Source organism: Podarcis liolepis, assembly GCF_965112155.1.
Source record: "Podarcis liolepis genome assembly, chromosome: 12".
NCBI classification, from domain to species: domain Eukaryota; kingdom Metazoa; phylum Chordata; class Lepidosauria; order Squamata; family Lacertidae; genus Podarcis; species Podarcis liolepis.
In genome coordinates this window covers 37,685,197-37,707,756 of record NC_139563.1, presented here as the reverse complement: position 1 = coordinate 37,707,756, position 22,560 = coordinate 37,685,197, and the positions used below count along the sequence as shown (strand labels likewise).

The following is a 22,560-nucleotide window of genomic DNA, read 5'->3' as shown; positions in this document are numbered from 1 at the left end:
ACGGAGCGCGTTACTTCCGAGTTTTGCCGCTTGCGCAGACGCTCAAAATGACGTCACGCGCATGCGCGGAAGCGGCGAATTGTGACCCGTGCAGCGCAGACATGCGGACGCGGGTTGCGTTCGCTTCAGGATGTGAACAGGGCTCTGGAAAGGACCCTGTTCGCATCCAGAGGTACCACTGTATCTGCTTCTTGTAGTTTGAGACTTATAAAAAGAAGAACTTGACACTAGCACAAGCAAGCCTAGATGGTATGGAAGTCCACAGCATTAGCTCAATTATGAGGTATAGTAAAGGTAAAGGGACCCCTAACCATTAGGTCCAGTTGCAGACAACTCTGGGGTTGCAGCGCTCATCTCGCTTTACTGGCCGAGGGAGTCGGCATACAGCTTCTGGATCATGTGGCCAACATGACTAAGCCGCTTCTGGCGAACCAGAGCAGCACACGGAAACGCCATTTACCTTCCTGCTGGAGCGGTACCTATTTATCTACTCGCACTTCGTGCTTTCGAACTGCTAGGTTGGCAGGAGCAGTGCTATTTTTTCTAGAAAAATAGGTACTGGAACTCACCATGAACGCTTCCCTTGTTCTCTTATAATGATGGAAAGGCACCTATTTGAGAGGTTCTGGAACTGAGCTCCGGTGAGTTCCAGATGAAAAAAAGCCCTGAGATGGAATGAGACAATTTTCATGTGGAGACAAACCTCTTCACTGTCAACTCCTCTTACTCTAAGTCAAGCATGTTGGCTTGCCCCCGTGATTGAGGGGACTGTTGTTGTGCAGCGTGCACATGCCCGCCATGTGATGTGCTGACATCTTGCACAAATGCCATATGGCTGGCACATGTGCACACCATAGTCATGGGATATTGAGGGGGCCCAGGCTGCCCAAGATGGTGCCCCTCCTCTGAGGAAGGAACAAGGGGGTACGTCAAAGTGAGGCCTTCTGGGTTGGGCAGCCAAGAGAGAACTACTGCCACAGTTTGCCATTCCTTTTACTGCCACATTCATAATGCTGAATACCTGTACGTAACTTTGTCCATGTTGCAGAAAGGAAGGCTGTATTACCACAGCCCCCCCAATTAATATTGTACAGTTAAACTGTGGCTCTTGTTTCTGATGTTGCAAGACAGTTTGCCATGGTGGCTAGAACAGCTGCTTTGAACCAAGGTAGATAAAAATCAATGATTTGTAAATAAATAAATAAATAAAAACGGATATTTTTATTTATTTAAATCAGATTTTTTATTTAAATCAGATTTTTTTATTTAAATCAGATTTTTTTATTTAAATCAGATTTTTTATTTAAATCAGATTTTTTTATTTAAATCAGATTTTTAAAAATTTAAATCAGATTTTTTATTTAAATCAGATTTTTTTAAATTTAAATTGGATTTTTAAACAATCTGTTTAAAATATATATTTAAATATGTATTATGCATATATATAAACACAGTTTAATGAGGAAGTGGGTCAAAGAGAACTTTTTGTGAGCTTATGGAAAAGTTGCATGCGCCAGCAGTTCACCCACCTCTACTTTTTAGATATATATTCTAAGGTCTCAGAATTCATTTTGAAGAACAAAGCTAAACAAAACACACCATTAGATACACACAGGCAAGAGAATCAAATATTCAGGCACTTGGGAAGCAAACTCACTGGGATTCCTTCAGCCTAGTGTCATATCCATCCATTTCTACAAGCACCCAATGGCACCGACCATTTTTGCACCTCCTTCCACTCCACCAAATATTCTCTCATAACTTGCACCTAAAAGCAACCTTTCATGTACGCAATTCTATTGCTAACGTTCAAATATTCCAGCTCAGTATCCTCTCGAAATATCCTATGCCCAATATCCAGAGGCGTACCTAGGCTTTCTTGCACCCTTGGCAAGGAGATATATTGGCACCGCCCCTGTCCCTTGCTCCCATGGCAATCACTGTCTCTCTCCAGCTTTCCTCATGATTTCTGAGGCACCGCCTGGACCAACCTATCTAACCCCTATCCAACTGAGACACAAAAAATCAACTGAGTCAGCCATGCTCTGAACTTGTTTGCAGCAGACACGTAATCACATGACCAGAAAGGAATTATTCAGATTGTCCTCAGAGGCCAACAGACGAAGAGCATAATAATCTTTCCAGCAGACAACATATACAATATGTTTTCAATATTTTACCATTTTGGCTTCTGAGTGCATTGGCGGGACTTGTGGTGAAGCGCAGGGGTTGCTGAGGTTTGGGCCTTGCATTCCCATTATGTTGGTGTTCATAGACATCTGTCGTTCCATCTTGAGAAGGATAAAGAGCAAAATAAATCAGATGGCATTTGAAAGGTAAGATCAATTTTCCAAAGGCTTTCTACAAGCAGGCAAAAGCGAGGCTCATTGTGTCCATGCAGGATGGCCATCCCTTTTTGCTGGCTGTATTTATCTGCTTTCAGAAAATATAGCCAGTAACTTTGTTTTGTCCAACAATCAATAGAAAACTGCCTCTTCACCAGAAGAACAAATTAGTCACCTAGGCTTGAGACTTTCAATAATGATTTTCCCTTGCTTTTAGAAAACAACACACTGGGTTAAGTGGCTTTTAAAACATCACTGTATAAAATTATGGCTGATGCTGTCAGGGCAGCCCAAACTAACTTGTTTAAGATATATGTATAAAATGTATGATCGGGGGGGGGGTTGGAAATGGGAGGCTTTTCCCAATGGAGCTGTTGAATCTGACAGCGGGGGGGGGGGGGATTCACATGCCTGCCTTAGACTACTGTGGCACAACGTTATTTAAATACTCAGTTCATGTAGCAAAACAAAAATGATGTTCCTGAAAATCACATTGCAGGAGAAATGCTCAAGAATTGTTTACTTTAAAAAGCGTGGTGTTATTTTCAGTGAAACTATACTGTTTCTTTCTACAGTGGTGCCCCACAAGACGAATGCCTCGCAAGACGGAAAACTCGCTAGACGAAAGAGTTTTCCATTTTGGAGGTGCTTGGCAAGACGATTTTCCTATGGGCTTGCTTCGCAAGATGACAATGCCTTGCGAGTTCCTGCGGGGGTTTTTTCCTTTCCCCCCCTTTTTCTAAGCCGCTAAGCCACTTATCAGCTGATCTGATCAGCAGATAAGCCGCTAAAAGCCGCTAAAAGCCGCTAAAAGCCGCTAAAAGCCGCTAATAGCACTAATCCGTCAATGGGCTTGCTTCGAAAGACGAAAAAACCGCTAGACGAAGAGAATCACAGAACGGATTCTTTTCGTCTTGCGAGGCACTACTGTATTCATTTACTTTTTGTTATATTTCTTATGTGGCGTAACAAACATAGCCAATCAAAAATTTATCAGAAGAGAAAAAGAACATGACAGAATCTAAGCTATTAACCAGCCAAACAGAATTGGGAAACAAAAATACCAAGAGGTTTCTATGCGCGGACCTCTTAATTTTTTTCTTCTTCTAACGGATGCAGAGATACAGTAATGAAATTGAAAACAATGCATACTTGATTTAAATCGGCATTTACATTAAATTAGAAAACAATATAGTTTCTAAGAAGTCTGGCCTTTCTAGGGGACAGGTGGCAAAAGCACTTTGAATCACCAACACCATCAAATAACACACACACATATATAGCAGCCATACTTACGGGCATCAAAACGGCAGAGGAACCAGGCATGGTAGGATTTGGTAGAGTCCCAGGCATAGAGGCAGGCATTGGCTGTCGTTGCCGGTTGTGTAGTTGCAGTAATGACGATAATGAGCCTGGGACAGGCCTAGCAAAAAAGGGGAGAGAGAAAAAGGAGTTGAGACATCTTAAGGAAAAAATGATCACACTCAATTTCAAAATGAATGTCAAAACTCAAAACCCATCTGGTATTTGAACTTTAAGTTCAGCGAAATTTTCTCATTTCTGAGCTAGAAAGGATGGCAGAAAGTTTTGGGGGAATACTTAATGCATAATCAGTTTGATTTTTTTAATTGTATCAAAGTCTCTGAAAAATGTTTCCCAAAAGTATAATTTTGAGAAGGAAGCTGCAATCCTACATTTACTTACCTGGGTGTAAATCCCATCAAACTCTTTTGAGTGTAAACCCCATCAAACTCTTCTGAGTAGGCATGTATAGGATTGTGCACTTATTTCCTTATATTACACGTATAGGATTGTGCACTTATCTCCTTATTTTATGGTGATTTTTCTTGAACCTCCAGGACTGTGCTCTGAATTCAGCATTGTTTTCGACTGAATATGAGCAGTGAATAATATTTTTTTATTTATTTGCATGAGGAACATGACTCTTCTAAATCTAAATTTCAGTTCTTAAATCCGCTCAACTGAACTTGGGATCCAGGCTGGCCAATATGGAGAGTTAGTGCTCCACAAAATATCCAGGACCCAAGTCGTTCAGAGTATGTATGATTCAACAGCACCAACAATTTCAGTACAATGACATAGAACTTGAGTATTTTGCAGCTGTTACTTAAGCATATCCTTCAACATCCCTCAGATGAAAATATGGGAATTCTAACCTACATTAGTTTTCTCCCCCCCCACTGCTGATGGAATTTAGGAAAAGGGCGGGGTTGGCTGAGCTGCCCCAATGCCTGTCACCAAGAGAAGTATGTGACAATACTGTATTGGCAAATGTCTTGGTTATATGTGGGGAGCCTTAGATGATACAGTGGAACCTTGGTTCTTGAACTTGATCTGTTCCGGTAGTCCGTTCGACTCCCAAAATGGTTCGAAAACCAAGGTGCGGTTTCCGATTGGCTGCAGGACCTCTCTGCACTCAATCGGAAGCTGCAAAATACATATCGGATGTTCAGCTTCCGAAAAACGTTTGCAGAACGCAACACTCACTTCTGGGTTTGTGGCGTTTGGGAGCCAATTTGTTTGTGAGCCAAGCCGTTCGATTACCAAAGTACCACTGTATACGGCAAAACTGTGATGCTTCCATCAGCCTGCCTTGGGTGTCAGAGGAGGTACCCAGGCTGGATGTTTACAAAATGGCACTTCTGTGCCAGCAACGTAGTCTCTGTGATTGAGGGCTATGACTGTCAGAGGGCCCCTGTGTAGCTGTGTGAACTGCCCCCCCCCCCTAGACTGCTCCTGACAGCACCATAGTTGGGTGTATTCAGTGGTACTGGCTGGGGGAGCTGAGGAGCACAGTGGCAGCAGCTGGTGCCCTGCCCCCTCCTTTCCTTGTGGGTCCTGCTGTGTCACTGTGAGAGGCTGGGCAGCCTCCTCTCCCTGCCCCACTCCCTTCCCCCTTCCCTTTGCCCACTTGCAGAATCTGGGACTCTGCATGACATAGTAAGAAGCTGTGATGGCTTCAGGGTTTTCGTGACGGCCCCAGCATTTTCGGACCAGTTGGAGGCTACGCTGAAGGCTTTATTGATCCTGAACTTTTTCCAGATTAGTTCTACTGAAAAATATGGACAATTAAATAGTTTGTTTCCCTTGACTGTTCTCCACACCAGCTGATATTTAAACATTTCTTGGCTTAAAGGCCAGCTTGCAATGCTGAGCTTCGGAGTAGCTGCTGGCTGAAAGACGAAACACAAAACCAAATTCTGCTTTGTATGCCCAGGCCTTTTTTTGCATGCACATCAAGGGGTTCACGGTGCTATGGCTTTAAATTGCATGAAACTCTACCTCTGAACAAGGCATTTTCAGATCGCCTTGAGCCTTAAAAAAACCCAAATCTAACATTTGTGACTCAATGAAACTATATTTTTGTGTAAGGGAGAGCTGATTCTCAAGGTGACTGACATAAAACAAGCAGCCCCCAGATAACTTTCTGGAGCCCCACAGCCAGTCCTTTCTGCACTGCTTACAGACCCTTTACAGAGCTCTCTACCTTCATAATAAACTTAGGTGTTAGGCCATTTGACAGAAACTTGTTTTGGCTTCACTTCTGCCGTTCGCACAGGTAATCCTCAAGAGCCCATATGGTTGGAATTTTACTTACATGTTCCAGAGCCAAAATGTTTTCTGAAATTGATTTAATGAGCCTGGGAATAGGGGTCTCGGGTAGAAAGGAAATTATTTGTGTATATTAAAAAAAATAGCAAATAAGCTACTTTGCTGTCCTCACTCTCACCCTCGGCTCTGCTTAGCTTTGCAAGTCTGCATCTGCTTTGCAGTTGGGAAAATTACTGTTTTCGTTGGGGATCCCCCCCTCCCCCTTGTAGCACCTTGGAACCTTCCAGGTTTTTCCTGGATGGAGGGAGAAAAAACAAAACACCACACACTTTTGAATTTCAGGCTGCAATTTTGTCTGTGCTTGCTAACAAAAGTATTAAATAATTGTGCACACACAGTCTAAATTGGCAGGGATAAGCATGGGGACTACACGGGCTCCCTCTGCCTTTACGATGACAGGTCCAATGAAACAGTGCACCTGACACCCAAGAAATTTCGTTTCTGGAATCCAGAAGTAAATAGCCTGGAAGGAAGAGGCAAAGTTCAGAAGAGGAGCCTTGTTAGCTGGTATTAGTGAAACCTCAAAGGTCACCTCCATTATATTTGCAAAGCAACAACAGTGTTCTGGGTACTGTGCAGATCACATTGAGGATATAGACCATCTAGACTGGCCACAAAGCTTGAAGTCTACTGCTGTGGTGCCTTCTTGTACCACCTGCAGAAAGGTTGCTACTGCAACCTAAAATAATGTCAGGCAGTCGGCATCTGAATTATTTGCATATCTAAAAAAGGTTTATTAACATTTATCTTCTAGGCCCTTGCATGAATAGTTCATGTGATCCTCCTTTACCCTTACTTTCCCTTTTTGCTTCCCCCATCCAAGCCACTATTTTCCCAATGAAAATGGCGCCCCTTGCTCTTTTAAAAAATAATGTTGCAATTGATACATTATCATCATGTCATTCGTAGTCTCTCTCTCTCTCTCTCTCTCTCTCTCTCTCTCTCTCTCTCTGTGTGTGTGTGTGTGTGTGTATGTGTGTGTGTGAAAAGAGCTACATCTTCCTTCTTCCCCAGTCCTAGAATACAAATACGTTATTGCCTAATTTGAAGCCCGGACCCATCTGGTATATATGACATTTTGGAATGAAATCACTTTCTTGATTCACACAGTTGAATTTTAGTATAAAGGCGCATAAGCTTTCCTTGAAACCTGGTTTTTAACGGCACAAATATTTTCAGTAATTGTCAAAGTGATTATGTATATCAGTATTAACTTCCCAAACAAAGCAGAAGTTTTCCTCTTTAAAATGAGAAGGCAAATTACAGTAGACTCATGAAAACAAAGACCCAACAGTCTCTCCAGTGCAGGCTTGTTACCATGAGCTAATAATTCCAGACTTTAAGCAAGCAGAGTCTCCTTTTCTTAATAATTGTATGCCTCTGGGCAAAGCATTTCTACTAAAAACTATTGAGGCATGGAACAAGGCAAGGTGTGTGAGCTAATGTGGGATTGTTGAACCACTAAACCAACTCTTGTGGCACCCAGCCTGCTCTGCACTGACAGATTATTTCTCCACATACACTTGTAAAAACACACTGCTTAAGGTTAAAAACCTGCTTAAGCTTTTCTTTTCAATTAAAATGTCAAAGATGACAGGACGTGCAATCGCTGTCCCCCAACAGTATGATGGATGCGAAGGTGAGAGTTACAGCTCCTCCTCCTTTAGAGACAGTTGCCTGGTGATGGAGAAGTGGTCCTGTATAGTCCACCCATAACAAAGAGTTCCTGTGCCAGGTCTATCTTCCATAACTTTTGACAAACCAAATAACCACAAACTGGGACTTCTGTTAGGCCAGGGATGGGGAATCTGTGGCCCTCCTGATATCAGTGGACTCCAGTTTCCATTAGCCCCAGCCATCATGGCCAATGGCCAGGTATGATGGCAGCTGCGGTTCAACAACATCTGTAGGACTTCAGGTCCCTCATCCTTGTAGCAGGCACACATGTCTCCTGTGCCTTCCAGCTGGGTATGGCGTGGCTGCACTCAAGTGGAAGCACGAGAAGCATCCTTGGCAAGGACCTAGAACATCACCAAATGAGCAGTAGGAATCCAGGTGAGCTGGTTGCACAGTGTTCGCTGCTCCCGCAAGGCTCCAATCAAGCATTTAGGAGCAAGCACTGTGAAGCACATTGCACATGTGTGTTGAGAAGATTAAGTGACAGCTGCAGGAGACTGGTTTATTGGGTCCAATGGGGCACTGCCCCACCCCTTGGCTAGCCCCCATTTGCCTTTCCCCCCACTTGTAACCAGTCCAGGGGATCACACAACCTGTCAGCTCCCTCTCCCCATCCTCCATCTCAGTGTCATCCTTGCAGAACTCAGCAGGAAAGAGGATGGAGACGGACAAAAACAGAATTACCGTACTTGTCCATGTATTAGACGCTCCTATGTATATGGAGTCTTTTTGGGGACTCCAAATTGAGAAAATGGCAGGAAATTACCCAAAGTTGTTGAGCTTTTTTTGGGGGGGGGGCTTGACGAAAATCACTCACTCGCGGGACCAACACAGCTGATCGCATGTACATTGACAAAGCAACCGATCGTCTGCATGCTCACCAACAGCAAATGCCAATCGCCCACCCAATTGCCACAGCAGCCAATAGCCTGCAGAACTAGCAGCAACAACCAATCACCTGCCAAAATACCGTTGACAATCTCCAGCTCGCAGCAGCCACCTGTTGCCCATCCAACCACACCACTACCCATGTATAAGACTACCCCAATTTTTAAGCTTCAAGAAAATAACCTAGTCTTATACACAGAAAAATACAGTAGCTGTTTCTGCCTGTCATTGGCTCTGACTACACCAAAACATTGAATGATAGAATTGTTGAGCTGGAAGGGACCACAAGGGTAATCTTGTCCAACCCCTGCAATGCAGGAATCTTTTGCCCATGACCCTGAGATTAAGATTCTTATGTTCTACCAACTGAGTTCCCTGCTTTTCACCCTACCAGTCACAATGGGCACCAGCCACCACTGGTAACAGTGCACAAATGTGTTAGCAGTGTGTCGTAGACAAGGTGTCAGGCTTGTACGAGAAGACCTTGATTTGATTCCCTGCTTTGTCATGAAGCTCACTGGGAGACCAGGGGCCAGTCATGATCTCTGAACCTAATTTATTTCACAAAGTCAACAGGAGCAAATAAAAGACTTAATCCCATGTACAGCATCTTTAGCCGTTGGAGGAAGGGACTAGTCCCAAAATCGACATAACCATTAGCTGAATTTCCAGTATTCAGTACAGGAGAGTCGTTGCTCATGAGGACAAAATGGCACCATCCATGCACAAGAGGGAGGTATCAATAGGGCTTGGAGGGGGGACCTAAAAATCCTGTTTAGAAAAAATGCTAATGGGAAACTACCACCCCAAAGCCCAATGAGTTTTGAGCATGTTAATTGGAAAGCTAACTGGCTGTTGATGGGGAGGGATAGTGGAATATCAGGAAGAAGGGGTTTTCCAATAGCATGGCCTGGCTGCTGCAACATTTTGTTGCAAATAATTAGGATAACCATGCCATAGCAGTTGGTATTTGTCCCTGTATTCTTCCATTTCCATCCCCAGAAAGAAATCACCACTATACTTGTGTGATAACAGATCTGTGAGCAGCACAATGGATTGCACCTGACAAATGCTGAATGCCCATCTGGGAGCTCAGAAGCGATGACTGCCGGTAGGTTGAGGGGATATAAATACCTGACTTGTACGTTTAACATTTTAATAGAAAGGTTCATCATTTATGAATGGGAACCAATTTGGCAGCAAAAAGGCTACCTTAAAGCCCTGCATACAAAAGCATTTACTCACACCTCGTAGGTCTCTGCATGTACATTTCTTTTCTAAATATTCCCCCCGCCCCGTTCCCTCCCCCCCCCCCACCGCATACATACTCTCTCGCTTGTATACAAAACCCTTCCAATGTGAAGCTTTAACAAAGTGATTCTATTTGTGCAGCAAAGCATATAAAAGTCTGCGTTCCTTCCCAGTCACAATTTGGGCTTGCTCCATTCCCTTTCAAGTGCTGCATTGAACATGAACTTGCAGCTGATTCTGAGGGTTGGAGTCCATTTGTTTTCACATCAATGAAATTAATTTCCATTGGAAACTGCATCTAAGGCATTTAATCAAAATGGGCCTTAAAATAATTCTGAAAAGCTCATCTGTCTCCAATCTATATAGTGTTTTAAAAATTGGACATGTGCCCTGCAGTAATATTGCACTTTACAAAGCTTAATGCTCTGCACTTCTGAGTATCGGTTACATCAAGGCTCTGGTAAATTAAAGCAGACTCATATTCTTATTTACATTGATTTATAAATATACAGACAAAACTGAAGTAACTATGCCCCCGGGTTGAACAAAGTGGAATTTGAACATTCTTGTTTGGGGGTTCAGAGGTATTTTAACATTTCAGACAGAGTTCACTGTAGCTAAAATGTGTGTAAGGAAGCATTGCTCTTTAACTGAAAAACATTTTCAGGACACTGCGGTTCTGAAGTGAAGAGCTGTGCAAGGAAGGAGGTACAGTGGTACCTCGGGTTAAGAACTTAATTCGTTCTGGAGGTCTGTTCTTAACCTGAAACTGTTCTTAACCTGAGGTACCACTTTAGCTAATGGGGCCTCCTGCTGCCACCACGCAATTTCTGTACCCATCCTGAGGTAAAGTTCTTAACCTGAGGTACTATTTCTGGGCTAGCGGAGTCTGTAACCTGAAGCATCTGTAACCTGAAGCGTCTGTAACCTGAGGTACCACTGTATTTAATAATGTCCCCACCAGCCATTTTTCTGCTAAAATTCACAGTCAAGCTGCTCCTGCCCCCATGGGAAAGGTTGACAACTGTAACCCTGAGGAAGAAAATGCAGCTGGGGAAACAGTGCTTTGGAGTCGACAAGCAGCCAGTGAGGAAAGGGTTAAGCCAGGGGTCAGCAAACTTTTTCAGCAGGGGGCCGGTTCACTGTCCCTCAGACCTTGTGGGGGGCCGGACTATATTGGGGGGGGAAATGAATGAATTCCTATGCCCCACACATAACCCAGAGATGCATTTTAAATAAAAACACACATTCTACTAATGTAAAAACATGCTGATTCCTGGACCGTCTGCAGTCCAGATTTAGAAGGCGATTGGGCCACATCCGGCCCCCGGGCCTTAGTTTGCCTACCCATGGGTTAAGCACTCCACCCACCCACCTCCACTCAAACTCATGTCCTCCCGAAGCTGCTTTTCACTTGAAGAAGAAGCCAGTCATCTTAAAAATAATGGGTTAGAACCCAACTTAACAACGTAACATGAGAGTTCCAATGAAGGGAGAACGGCTTTTGAAAATGATGCGGAATATGCGGAATGCGCAAGATTAGCAGCAAAGATTGGAGGCCAAAATGATGAAAAAATCCTCAGGGACCTTTTACTGAGTATTTAAAGAACGATTATAGCAAAGATGAAAACGCGAGAAGCATTTGAAATGTGAGCGCCGGTGCTAATTATTAAGATAAATAGGTTAAAATGGATGTATTGAATAGCGTATGTGAAATATATACAGCATCCGAGGGTAGATATTGAAACCATGGAAGGGGAGGACGGGAAGCCAATGGACAAAGTAATTTACGGTCTTTTTGTGTTTTTGTGTGTGTGAAAAATAAATAAATAAGCTTCCCACCCCCAAAAAAGAACATAAGATGTGTATGCTGGATCTGGCCCATCGAGTCCAGCATCCTGTTCTCACAGTGGCTGACCACATGCCTGCAGAAAGCCTGCAAGCTGGACATGCGCAGAACAGCCTACCTGAGACTCCCAGCAACTTTTGAGTACAGTGGTACCTCGGGTTACAGACGCTTCAGGTTACAGACTCCGCTAACCCAGAAATCGTACCTCGGGTTAAGAACTTTGCTTCAGGGTGAGAACAGAAATCGCATGGCGGCAGCAGGAGGCCCCATTAGCTAAAGTGGTACCTCAGGTTAAGAACAGTTTCAGGTTAAGAACGGACCTCCAGAACGAATTAAGTTCTTAACCCGAGGTACCACTGTACACACATTGAAATGAGTAGGACTTAACTACTCTAAGCATGGGTCAACTACTCTTAAGCATGATTAAATCTGGATCCAACTCATTTTTTTTGGGGGGGGGAGCTGAAAGGGCTTCTAGTTTGTGTGTAATATGTACTTTCCCCCTCACGAACAAGATAACTTGGCACACTTCAGTGCTTTGGCAGTTGTAAAAAGCCCTTGGGTCAGCCTTTGTCCAGCCTGGTGTCCTTCAGATGTTGTGAACTATAACTCTCATCTGCCTCAGGCTGCATGAGGTCAAGATGCTTGTGTCACTAAGAATTTGTTCTGCCTTCTGCAACAAGTGTCCAGAACAGGTGGTTAAAATCAGAATCTGACTCCTCTCTCTCTCTCTCTCTCTCTCTCTCTCTCTCTCTGTACCGTGTTCTGTGTTTCCCTGAATGCTTTTCTATGCTCTAACCGGCCAGGTGGCATCCAAACTATGCTTGACTGCAATGTAAGTGCATTACTCCACACAAATTCCATTAAGCAAATATAAAGCTGAAAAAACAGAGGCCAAACTGTAATCTAGACTTCAGAATCACAGTTTTAAAAATATCCTTGTTGACCTTTGGGTTCCCAGGGGGGAAAATTCCAAATGATTAGCGGGCTCCTTGCGCGGCTCTATTGGAAACAATGTAGGCATGTGAGAGGCTTGAGGGATGCCTGTGGTTCAAGTAGGAAACTCTAAATTTGCTGCCGAGCCCCAGGGAGCAAAAAAAGATCTGGGAAAAGCCTTGCAGGAGAATATGGTCTCGGAGTGCAACAGAGCACCAGCAACAGACTTGTAAAGCAAATGCTAAATAAGTGGAAAATTGGAAACAGCAAAATTAGGCTGCTTCCCAACAATAGCTGTGAATCCAGTTAAAGGTAAAGGTAGATAAATAGGTCCAATTGTGGACGACTGTGGGGTTGCGGTACTCATCTCGCTCTATAGGCCGAGGGAGCCAGCGTTTGTCCACAGACACTTTTTGCCAGTGTGGTGTAGTGGTTAAGAGCGATAGACTCGTAATCTGGGGAACCGGGTTTGTGTCTCCGCTCCTCCACATGCAGCTGCTGGGTGACCTTGGGCTAGTCACACTTCTTTGAAGTCTCTCAGCCCCACTCACCTCACCGTGTTTGTTGTGGGGGAGGAAGGGAAAGGAGAATGTTACCCACTTTGAGACTCCTTTGGGTAGTGATAAAGCGGGGTATCAAATCCAAACTCTTCTTTTTCCAGGTAATGGGGGCAGCATGACTAAGCCGCTTCTGGCAAACCAGAGCAGCGCACGGAAACACTGTTTACCTTCCCGCCTATTTATCTACTTGCACTTTTGACGTGCTTTCAAACTGCTAGGTGGGCAAGAGCTGGGACCGAACAACGGGAGCTCACCCCCATCGCGGGGATTTGAACCGCCGACCTTCTGATTGGCAAGCCCTAGGCTCAGTGGTTTAGACCACAGCGCCACCCACGTCCTTGTGAATCCAGTTACAGCCCCGCAACTCTCATCTCACCTTCACAAGCAGTATCAACTCTCCACAGTCAGTACAGTCCCTATCGTGGCTCAACAACCAAAGCAAAGTGTAGTAGTAACAGTCTCTACATATGGGATTACTGGGTGAGAAGCACAAAAGTGCAGCTCTCTGTGCGTAATGAAAGAGAAGGTTGAAACATATTTAATGCAACTCTGATTTTATGAGCTGATTCACACATAACACCAAACCCAATGGTGGTGGTAGTGATGATGATGATGATGATGATGATGATGATGATATTCCACACTTCTACTTTCACATCAAAAGTGAACAATAAATGCCTAAAGCAAAAAAAATCCCATTCAACCGCAATGTAAAAAACAAAAAATCCAAACAAATCCAGAATGTTAAAAATAATTAAACAATCAAGATTAAAATAGGCACTGGTTTTCAAAAATTGCACATTAAATGTCCTCTAGATCCATGAACCCACTACAGAAAATGTCCCTAGACCACCATGTGAATGAGCACTCCCTGTCAATATTTACCATCTCCTACTCCTTTTAAAGGTAAATCAAGTGTTGTTGTTCTATTCAAATCGTCAGCTTATGGTTCCATCCTAGTTTGCACGACAAGCAGAACCCACACACACATAGTTTGGACGAAACAGAAAACTATGGTTTGCCACAAACCAGGATGTGGTCAGCGAATCATCAGGTGTAAAGGGAAGAGGGAGTCCAAGCTTTCACCATGGTTTGATGTTATGCCATGTAACTAGTTTGCTACATTTGTGTAGCAATTCATGGTTTGGCAATAGGTTTAAACCTCCCCTATCTACGCAATGTGAATGGTGGTGTTCTGATCTAATGGAGCCATCGAAAATGTGGTTCTCCGTACTAGGGTGAAACGCATGGTTTAAAGCATGCATTAACAAACTGAGAATGAGTTTTATTTCACTGAAATGAAGTAGGGGCATAATGTAGCAATGTGTAGAAACTCTCAGGAGAAATCTGTCACCATTTTCCCAGATCCAAGTAGTGGGAAAGATTTAGGCCCCAACCTAAATTCATTTAGTTCCATGTTTACTCCATTTGCTCAATGCTTTGTTCTTTTTCGTTTTCTTGAACGTATGTCCCAGATGTGGTTATGTAAGTGTATTTGTTTGAAGTCAAACTGTGTCATGGGATTTTACTGCTCAAGATGTCAAAATGGGTTTGAAGAAAACGTCACAAGAACACATATGTAGTGGGAATATAGAAAGAGACTTGGGGAGGGATAACCAGCAGGCAGATATAATAATAATAATAATAATAATAATAATAATAATAATAATAATAGTAATAAATTATAAATTAAATTAAATAGTAATAAATTATTATTATTATTATTATTATTATTATTATTATTATTATTATTATTTATACCCTACCCTGACCAGCCAAGACCGGGCTCAGGGCAGCTAACAACCAATAATAAAAACAAGTTGATTGAAATACAACTTAAAAAAACAAGATTAAAATACAACATTAAAATATGAAAACATTAAAATGCAGCCTCACCACAGGTGGAGAAAGGGAAAAAGAAAGAAAGAGGGGGAGGGAGTCAAATTGATTCTAAGCCAAAGGCCCAGAACCTTTGGAGGGACCTATTTAAATGAATGGGACCTATGCGAGAGCACTAATGTTCACTTCTAGGTGGGGGGGAGGGGCTTGTTACTACAATTTCCTGTAAGATTGTGCTCTTGGTGTGTAAAGTTTTTCAAGAAAATACAGCTTAAGCAAAAAAAAAAGGAAAAAAGAATAGGTAGTCTTTTGGAATCTATAAATAATGGTATAATAATAATAATAATAATAATAATAATAATAATAATAATAATAATTTATTACTATTTACACCCTGGGTTGCCCCAGCCACTCTGGGCGACTTCTAATACGGCTGCTTTTAAATGTCGTCTAAAGGTTGTGTAGTTCTTTATCTCCTTAACATCTGGTGGGAGGGCATTCCACAGGGAACATGCCACTATTAAAAAAAGGCCTCTGCCTGGTTCCCTGGAACCGACAGATGGCCAAATGACACACAGTCTACTACTATATGTCATGGTTTTTATATCATTGCTCAACGTATTGAGCTATCAAATTGCACATCGATGAACCTGGTCTATGTTGGCCATCATTGCTAACACTTGCTTAGCTTCATATTGTTGGCTTCCATTTTTAAATGGACAGAACTCCATTTTGGGAGCCAGCAAAGCTGGCCTGTCTTGTTACATACGTTAGTGGTTTCTCTGCTAGTGTGGACTACAAATCTCAGCGCTTCCACTTTCTATCCTGCCTAATTAATAGGAGTGTTGGAAGTTGCCTTTTCAAACCACTGGTCCATCTAGGTCAGTATTGTCCACACTTACCAACAGTGACTCTCTAAGATTTCAGACAAGGGACATTCCCAGTTGTAGTGGACAGTGGGGTGGGGTGGCGGTGCTAACCTCCTGAGAGAGCAACTGAGTCAGTTCTGCTTACCTTGAATGAAAGGGGAGGGGCTGGAGGTCAGTGCAGTGCAAACACACAAGCAGGAGTGCCAGACTGGCTCCGCCAGTGCATTTGCACTGCACCAGTCTCACCACCTCACCTGTCCCTGTAAGCAGCAGCGACTTAGCTATTGGAGGATCAGGTAAGAACTCCCAGTGCACCACACCATGCCCTGAATTCAGAGGGACTTTGGAAAGACAGGTAGGGACTTGCCTAGCTTTTTCTGAATTTGAATCTTCAGCTACTACTTCTCTAAAATGCTGTTGAGCTATGTGCCATGGGTGTTTGGATATTTAAATTTTACTGGATAAACTAAGGAACCTCCAGATTACTGTGGAAGAAGAGGAACTTATGAAGCCCGGTTTGTAGTGATTACTATGCATTTGTGCTTTTGATTTTTTTTTCCTTTTGGATTATATAGCAAGCAAATTTAAGGGCACAAAGCTTGGAAGTTTGTCCCCTGCAAGTACCCCACATTTCCCATATATACCAAGAATAAATTTATACTACTGTGCTTGGATGTGTGCAGTTATAACTAGGAGCATAAAAGAAAAATGTGAGAAAATACTTTACACTAGACAGAAGTATCCAGCAGCTGTTTGTTCTTTAGCTTGTGGCTGAAAATTTAATCAGCGAAAATAACTCAGCTCCTGGTCTTATTCCTACTGTAGTCTTATCCCTTTCTTTGGATAAATGTGGTGTCTGGGGTTTGGAGTTAAGTGTCGTTTTGTATCATTTCTGACATCTCCTTGAGCTTCTCTTCATAAGAGTCTGATTTTAATTTGTGGTAGAGTTATGACTACAAATAAACATGTATCTCAGCTATTCATGAGAAAGTGCTAATGCATATAAAATATGAAGTCAACTCTTCTTCTGAACCATCAACACCATGCACACAAAGCAGGCACAAATCAGGGATCTGTTCTCAGTGAGTCTCACTTGTTTCCCACTGAAAAATAGGCTTCATTGCTCAACACATAAAATGAGATCTACCCTTAGTATCTAGGGGTAAATCTGCACTGTCCCAGAGTGGACCAGGTGCAATCCTTTTCAAGGGTGGGTTAACCAAAAGATTAAGAACCCAGTGGCATATGAACTGCATCAAGACTGCACAATTTCCAGCTTTTCTGTGAAACATCTGCCTCTTCTTTCCTGCTTGTTCCACCATCATTTCTCCAGGATTATTTCCCTCTAACTTTTTGGAGCAACTGGCAACTTGGTCCAAAGGGGTATTTCCTGCTGCATATGTCTTAAGGAAATGTTGAAATAGGAATAGAGATAAAAGAACAGGTGTATAGGAGAGGCAAAAGGTGCCAGAATTGCAGATCCACAAATGGAACTAGTTAGATGAATAAGACAGTAATGCTACACAAAATTAGTATACATAGCGTGCAGAGGGTAGAAATGGCTCCAGTTTTGTTTCCCTGACTTTGGAACATGTACATTAGAGTCCAAACTTATAGCTCTACAGTTAACGGAAGTGTCTTCTTAGTGAGGTTCTCTATGCTTGTTTTGGTAGTCAAAGGCTAATAATACAAGCTAAGAATACAGTTTCCCCCCTAGCAAATGCAAGTTTCTGGATGCAGAGTACTAACTATAATGGCTTCTGGTTGAGACTATTTTCAATTTGTTTTCTCCCATCAGAACTTGAAACATTCCTTTTCCCATTTGCCTCTCACTTGCCTCATTTTACTCAGAAAGAATGCTATTAACGGGTATAGGTACGAAGACGGTGTTTTCTGTGGAGTTTTATCCTTTTCTGTGGAAAACTCCACAGAAACCAACTTCTTCATACCTATACCCATTTCCAGCTGAAAGCGACAACATTCACAGTCCTTCCTGTATCCTTCAAGCAGTTAAAAAATAAAGTGTTTCAATTTCAAATTGACATGATCTTGTTCACTATAAGCTTGGCATTATGTAGAAAAGTCCAGGCCACTAATTTTCTAGTCATCATGATAAGGAGATAGGTTTGTATTAAAAGTCAGAAATACCAGTTTCTGGTATTTTTCCTCTCCATTGCAGCCCCTTTCCCAAGTTTGATTTGGGGAATCCTGACCCCCATAACACCTTTTTGGGTGTGCATGGGGAACTGCAGCGGTTGGGGGGAGGAAGTCCTACTGCGTGAGGAGAAGTCCATTCCAGTGGTGATGATCACCTTTGGATGCCACCCACAGATTTTTCAGAATTCAATGCAAACACTCTGTTCAGTCATCCATCAGCTACTGTGACTAAATGAAACCTTGTCTGAAAAGTTGGCAAAAAATGGGGGAAAGCAACTCATACTGACAACAAGAGGCTAAGTAGAAGTAAGAGATTATAATTGATACTGATAGATCTTAATTGCTGACCCAAATTACTGGCAAAAGTAGTGCCTTTTTAATTTCCCAATTATTTACTGAATAATTTCACGTAAGGAAAACAGAAGATCTGTCCAACTTTAATTAATGAACCACGGTTGTTTCAAGTTGAGGTAAGCCTAGTTAATATTGTTGACTTCCATGAATCATTGCCGGTTGTGAGGTGAAGATTTGACACATTATTAGGAGAAAGAATACAAAATGGAACACTTCTATAAAGAGTTCGAAGCCCACAGCCAGGAAAAGATAGAAAGGCTTCTCTCAACTATTTTTTTCCTAAGAAAAGACAAACTGCAACACACACACACACTTATCTGTTTCCCTGTGGAAACAGGGAAACAGTTTCTTCTGCTATCCAAATCAAACTACTGTTACACTGAAACAACATGAGGCATTTAAACCGTTTTATTGTACTTGGAACAGTTTTACAGTACTTATATTGCAATTGTATTGCCTTTATTTGGTTTTATAATTCTACATTCTAAAGTCCTATGCATCATGGGACTTTATGGGGAAAGGCAAGTAAGAAGTCTTATAGACATTCAAACAAACAAACAAACAAGCTGACCAGAAGTTGCTTGTGAGCAAAACAAGTAAAAATAAAAGGTAACGTTCGCCAATGCATCCTCACTAGACAAGCATATCCAATCCTTTATAATATATACTATTCAAGTGTAAGAACAGTTTACTAGCAACTGACCCTATGCCCTGTACCATGTGAAAAAGATACCATACGATGTGAAAAAGACAGCATGTTGAAATTTGGATATCAATACTTTTGATTTCCCCCCTGAAATGTCTCATAACTCAGGCTTCTAAATTCTCAATCTCTTAAACAAGACCCCTTCAGCATTGGGACTAGTCTTATCTTCCTCTCCTTACTCGTCACAGAGGCGTTATTAAAATGTTTGGTCCTTCTTCTTCACAAGACTTAGCAAGTAATAAATAATGTCTGGGACAGGGAATTAAAGAAAATAAAAACTTGAACCAAATTTTATTATCTATTTATTTATTGGATTTATAATCACCCTTGCATCACATTCTCTCAGGATGGTTCATAAGATACAGTGTGTGTGTGTGTGTGTGTGTGTGTGTGCGCGCGCGCGCCCTCAAAACACCTACACAAGTAATATAAATAGATTAGTCACAGATTTATGCTATCCTACTCGTTTGAGTGCAGGAGGCTCCTGTAACCAATCAAAAGCTGTGCCTCGGTTGTCGAACATTTCGGATTACTTTGGACAACCAAGGTTTGACTGTAACAAAGATGAATCAGTGAGTATAAACAAGACTATGTATCTGCTCCTTCAGGAGGAGTATGACCCTGTCCAGAACAGGCAAATGTCTAATTTTCCAGACTTTCCTTCCTTTTGCTCCATAGTGGCCCACTTCCAGGCCACCAAGTTATCCAGACACCAGCTCAAGACTTGCACATAAACTCCTGCTTCAAATGATACAGAAAAGTAGAGCTGTGTCATCAGCATACTGCAAATGCTATGCTCCAAATCTTCTGACAACTGCTCCCTATGGCTTCATATAGATGCTAAAAAGCACTGGGGACAAAGGAGTGCCCTGGGGGACACCACAACATAGTTGGCAGGAGGTAGGGCAACATACAGTCACCCAGTGCTACCCTCTGGAATGGGCAGGTGGGAACAAAACGGCTGAAGAACAATGCCTCCAACTTTGAGGCACAATTCAGGAGGACACCATGGCATAGTCGATTGTATCAAAAACTGCTGACAGATCAAATAAGAGGGGCACACTTACGTTACACACCTAAGCAAAACTGAAGCCCTATGTTTCCTTCCTGGAGAAGAAAATTTGCTTCTGTGGGAAGGTGACTGGAAAAGGAAAACCAGTGTCTGCTGCTTGTATCACAATTCCAAGGACACATTTGAAACTCAAAGAGGGAAAGTCACTTGGGGAGGAAGGTAATCTGAAGAGGGAAAACAGCAGGCAGGGAAGTCTGGAAGTCTCCCCATTCACCACCTATCTGCTATCCCAACTTCTCCCTCTAGAAGTTGCTTTTCCTTTTCAAAAAGGACTTTCAGGGTAATACATATTTTGCATGCAACAGGTGGTTTAGGACTAAGCTGAGCTAGGCCTTGCCTGGGAAAATAATGCCCCCTTTACTTAGGAATATAGTAACATTAATTATGTGCTTGTATTTAGCTGCTCAGTCCAGGGGTATAATGAAATAAAATAGGGTCTTCTAATAAATCAGTTATTCACCAGATTTCAGCCTTTAAAGAGAGATGTCAGTGTTACGAGAGTTGGTGAAGGCAATGATATGCAAAGATGGTAAACTGGGAAACTGTTGGCAAAATATTTGGCTTGCTCTTGGCCCGTGGCCCGTATTTCCTTTGTAAATGGATCCCACATCTTTATTAACTTAAGCATTTCTTTTTTCTTTTTCTAATTTGAAACGTATTTCAAGCCTTTTGTTTAACGAAGTCCTTGGAACATGATATGGCCCCCAGATCGAGAAAAATAGGAAAGTCAATTAAAATTCTGACATTAGCCACAATCACGTAAACACATGTTTCAGCTAATCCACTATTTTATTTTTTTAATTACATGCCTCAAGATGCAAAGGAGGAGCCACCAAGGGGCGTCACCGTATCACTGTCAGGAAAACACAAGTTCTGAGCATTTTCACAGCAAGAATTCCTACTATTTGATCAATGCAAATAGAGTTGCAGATCCCATAGTTTTTTACTAGCCTGCATTAAACCTTAGAATCGTAGAACCATAGAATTTTAGAGGTGGAAGGGACCTTGGGGTCATCTAGTCCAGGGGTCGGCAAGGCTTACTGGGCATGGGCTGGATCACTCCCACAGAGATCCTCCGTGGGCTGGACCGGCACAGCACGACACTGAAATTGCGTCTGCGCTGCCAGAAATCGCTTCTGTGCATGCCCAGCTGCCGAAAATTGCACCTGTGCAGAAGCGATTTCCGGAGCCATGGAAGAGAGTCTCCACGCCGCGCTGCACCGGTTTAGCGCAGCGTGCCGGGACTCACTAAGTGGGCGGCTCAGTTTGGGGGTGGCTCATGGGCCAGTTAAGCAACCCTCATGGGCCGCTTCCAGCCCATGGGCCTTAGGTTGCCCACCTCTGATCTAGTCCAAACCCCTGCAATGCAGGAAACTTCTGGTCAACATGGGGCTTGATGCTGAGAGTCCCATGCTCTACTGATTTAGCCGTCCCAGGTATTCTATCCGTACATATTTTAGAGCTACCTATATTTCCTGGCAGAAAAGGCCCACTGGCTTTCTTCTAAAACGCAACCATTAAGGCATTATTTTTCTCACCCCAAATATCTTTTTTTTGGTATATGCTTTTGAGTACAGTGGTACCTCGGGTTAAGTACTTAATTCGTTCTGGAGGTCTGTTCTTAACCTGAAACTGCTCTTAACCTGAAGCACCACTTTAGCTAATGGGGCCTCCTGCTGCTGCCACGCCACGGGAGCACGATTTCTGTTCTCATCCTGAAGCAAAGTTCTTAACCCGAGGTAATATTTCTGGGTTAGCAGAGTCTGTAACCTGAAGTGTATGTAACCCGAGGTACCACTGTACTTGGATGTCAGCTGTAGGCCTCATTGGGTGTCTGTTGTGGCCTGTACCCTTAAAGAGAGCCCAGCGCCATTCTGCACAGAGACTACTATTCCTGCTCCTCTTTCTGTTTGCTGTCTCTACCTCTGTTCACCTGTTGCCTCCAGTCATGAAAGCAGAGCTTTTCCCCCCCAGGCAGAACTCTCAGGTGGGCGCCATTGCCATTATAACAGAACAAGGGAGGCATTCATGGTGAGTTTCAGGACCTCTTCTTTTTCTAGAAAAAAGTAACACTGCAAGAAAGCAATGGCAAGGGTGGAGAGATACAACAGCATCTTCCACCTGCTTTCCGCTTTCCCTTCTGAGTGGTTGTATGGATTGGGCACTGGGGCAAATGAGTGGGCAGTGGTGCCTTGGAAAGAAGAACAGGTCTATGGTGGCAAATTGCCCAGCCCCCAATAACCCTTGAACCCAGAACTGATGATTTCTTTATGTTCATCATGGGGTTTGCCTACAAGAACATCTTTTATGAACAGGCTAGGATCTGCAAATATGGCTATTTTGCATACCTTAATTTCGATCCTTTGGAAAATGTTGGTCAATAATAATCAATACACAAACCTGAAAAGTTTTCTTAGGGTTGCC

The 22,560-nt window shown here is 42.8% G+C and overlaps 1 protein-coding gene across 8 annotated transcripts in view; it reads right to left on the bottom strand.

The window, feature by feature from the left end:
• CREB5 (cAMP responsive element binding protein 5) overlaps window positions 1–22,560 on the bottom strand; it is a 271,299-nt gene that overhangs the window by 69,293 nt on the left and 179,446 nt on the right. For all 8 annotated transcript variants that reach the window (XM_083468354.1, XM_083468356.1, XM_083468358.1 and 5 more), the window contains 2 exons: window positions 3,642–3,768; window positions 2,181–2,291 (listed from right to left, as the gene is read on the bottom strand). In XM_083468354.1, coding sequence (XP_083324480.1) covers window positions 2,181–2,291; window positions 3,642–3,768 — 238 coding nt within the window. The remainder of the gene's footprint in view (window positions 1–2,180; window positions 2,292–3,641; window positions 3,769–22,560) is intronic.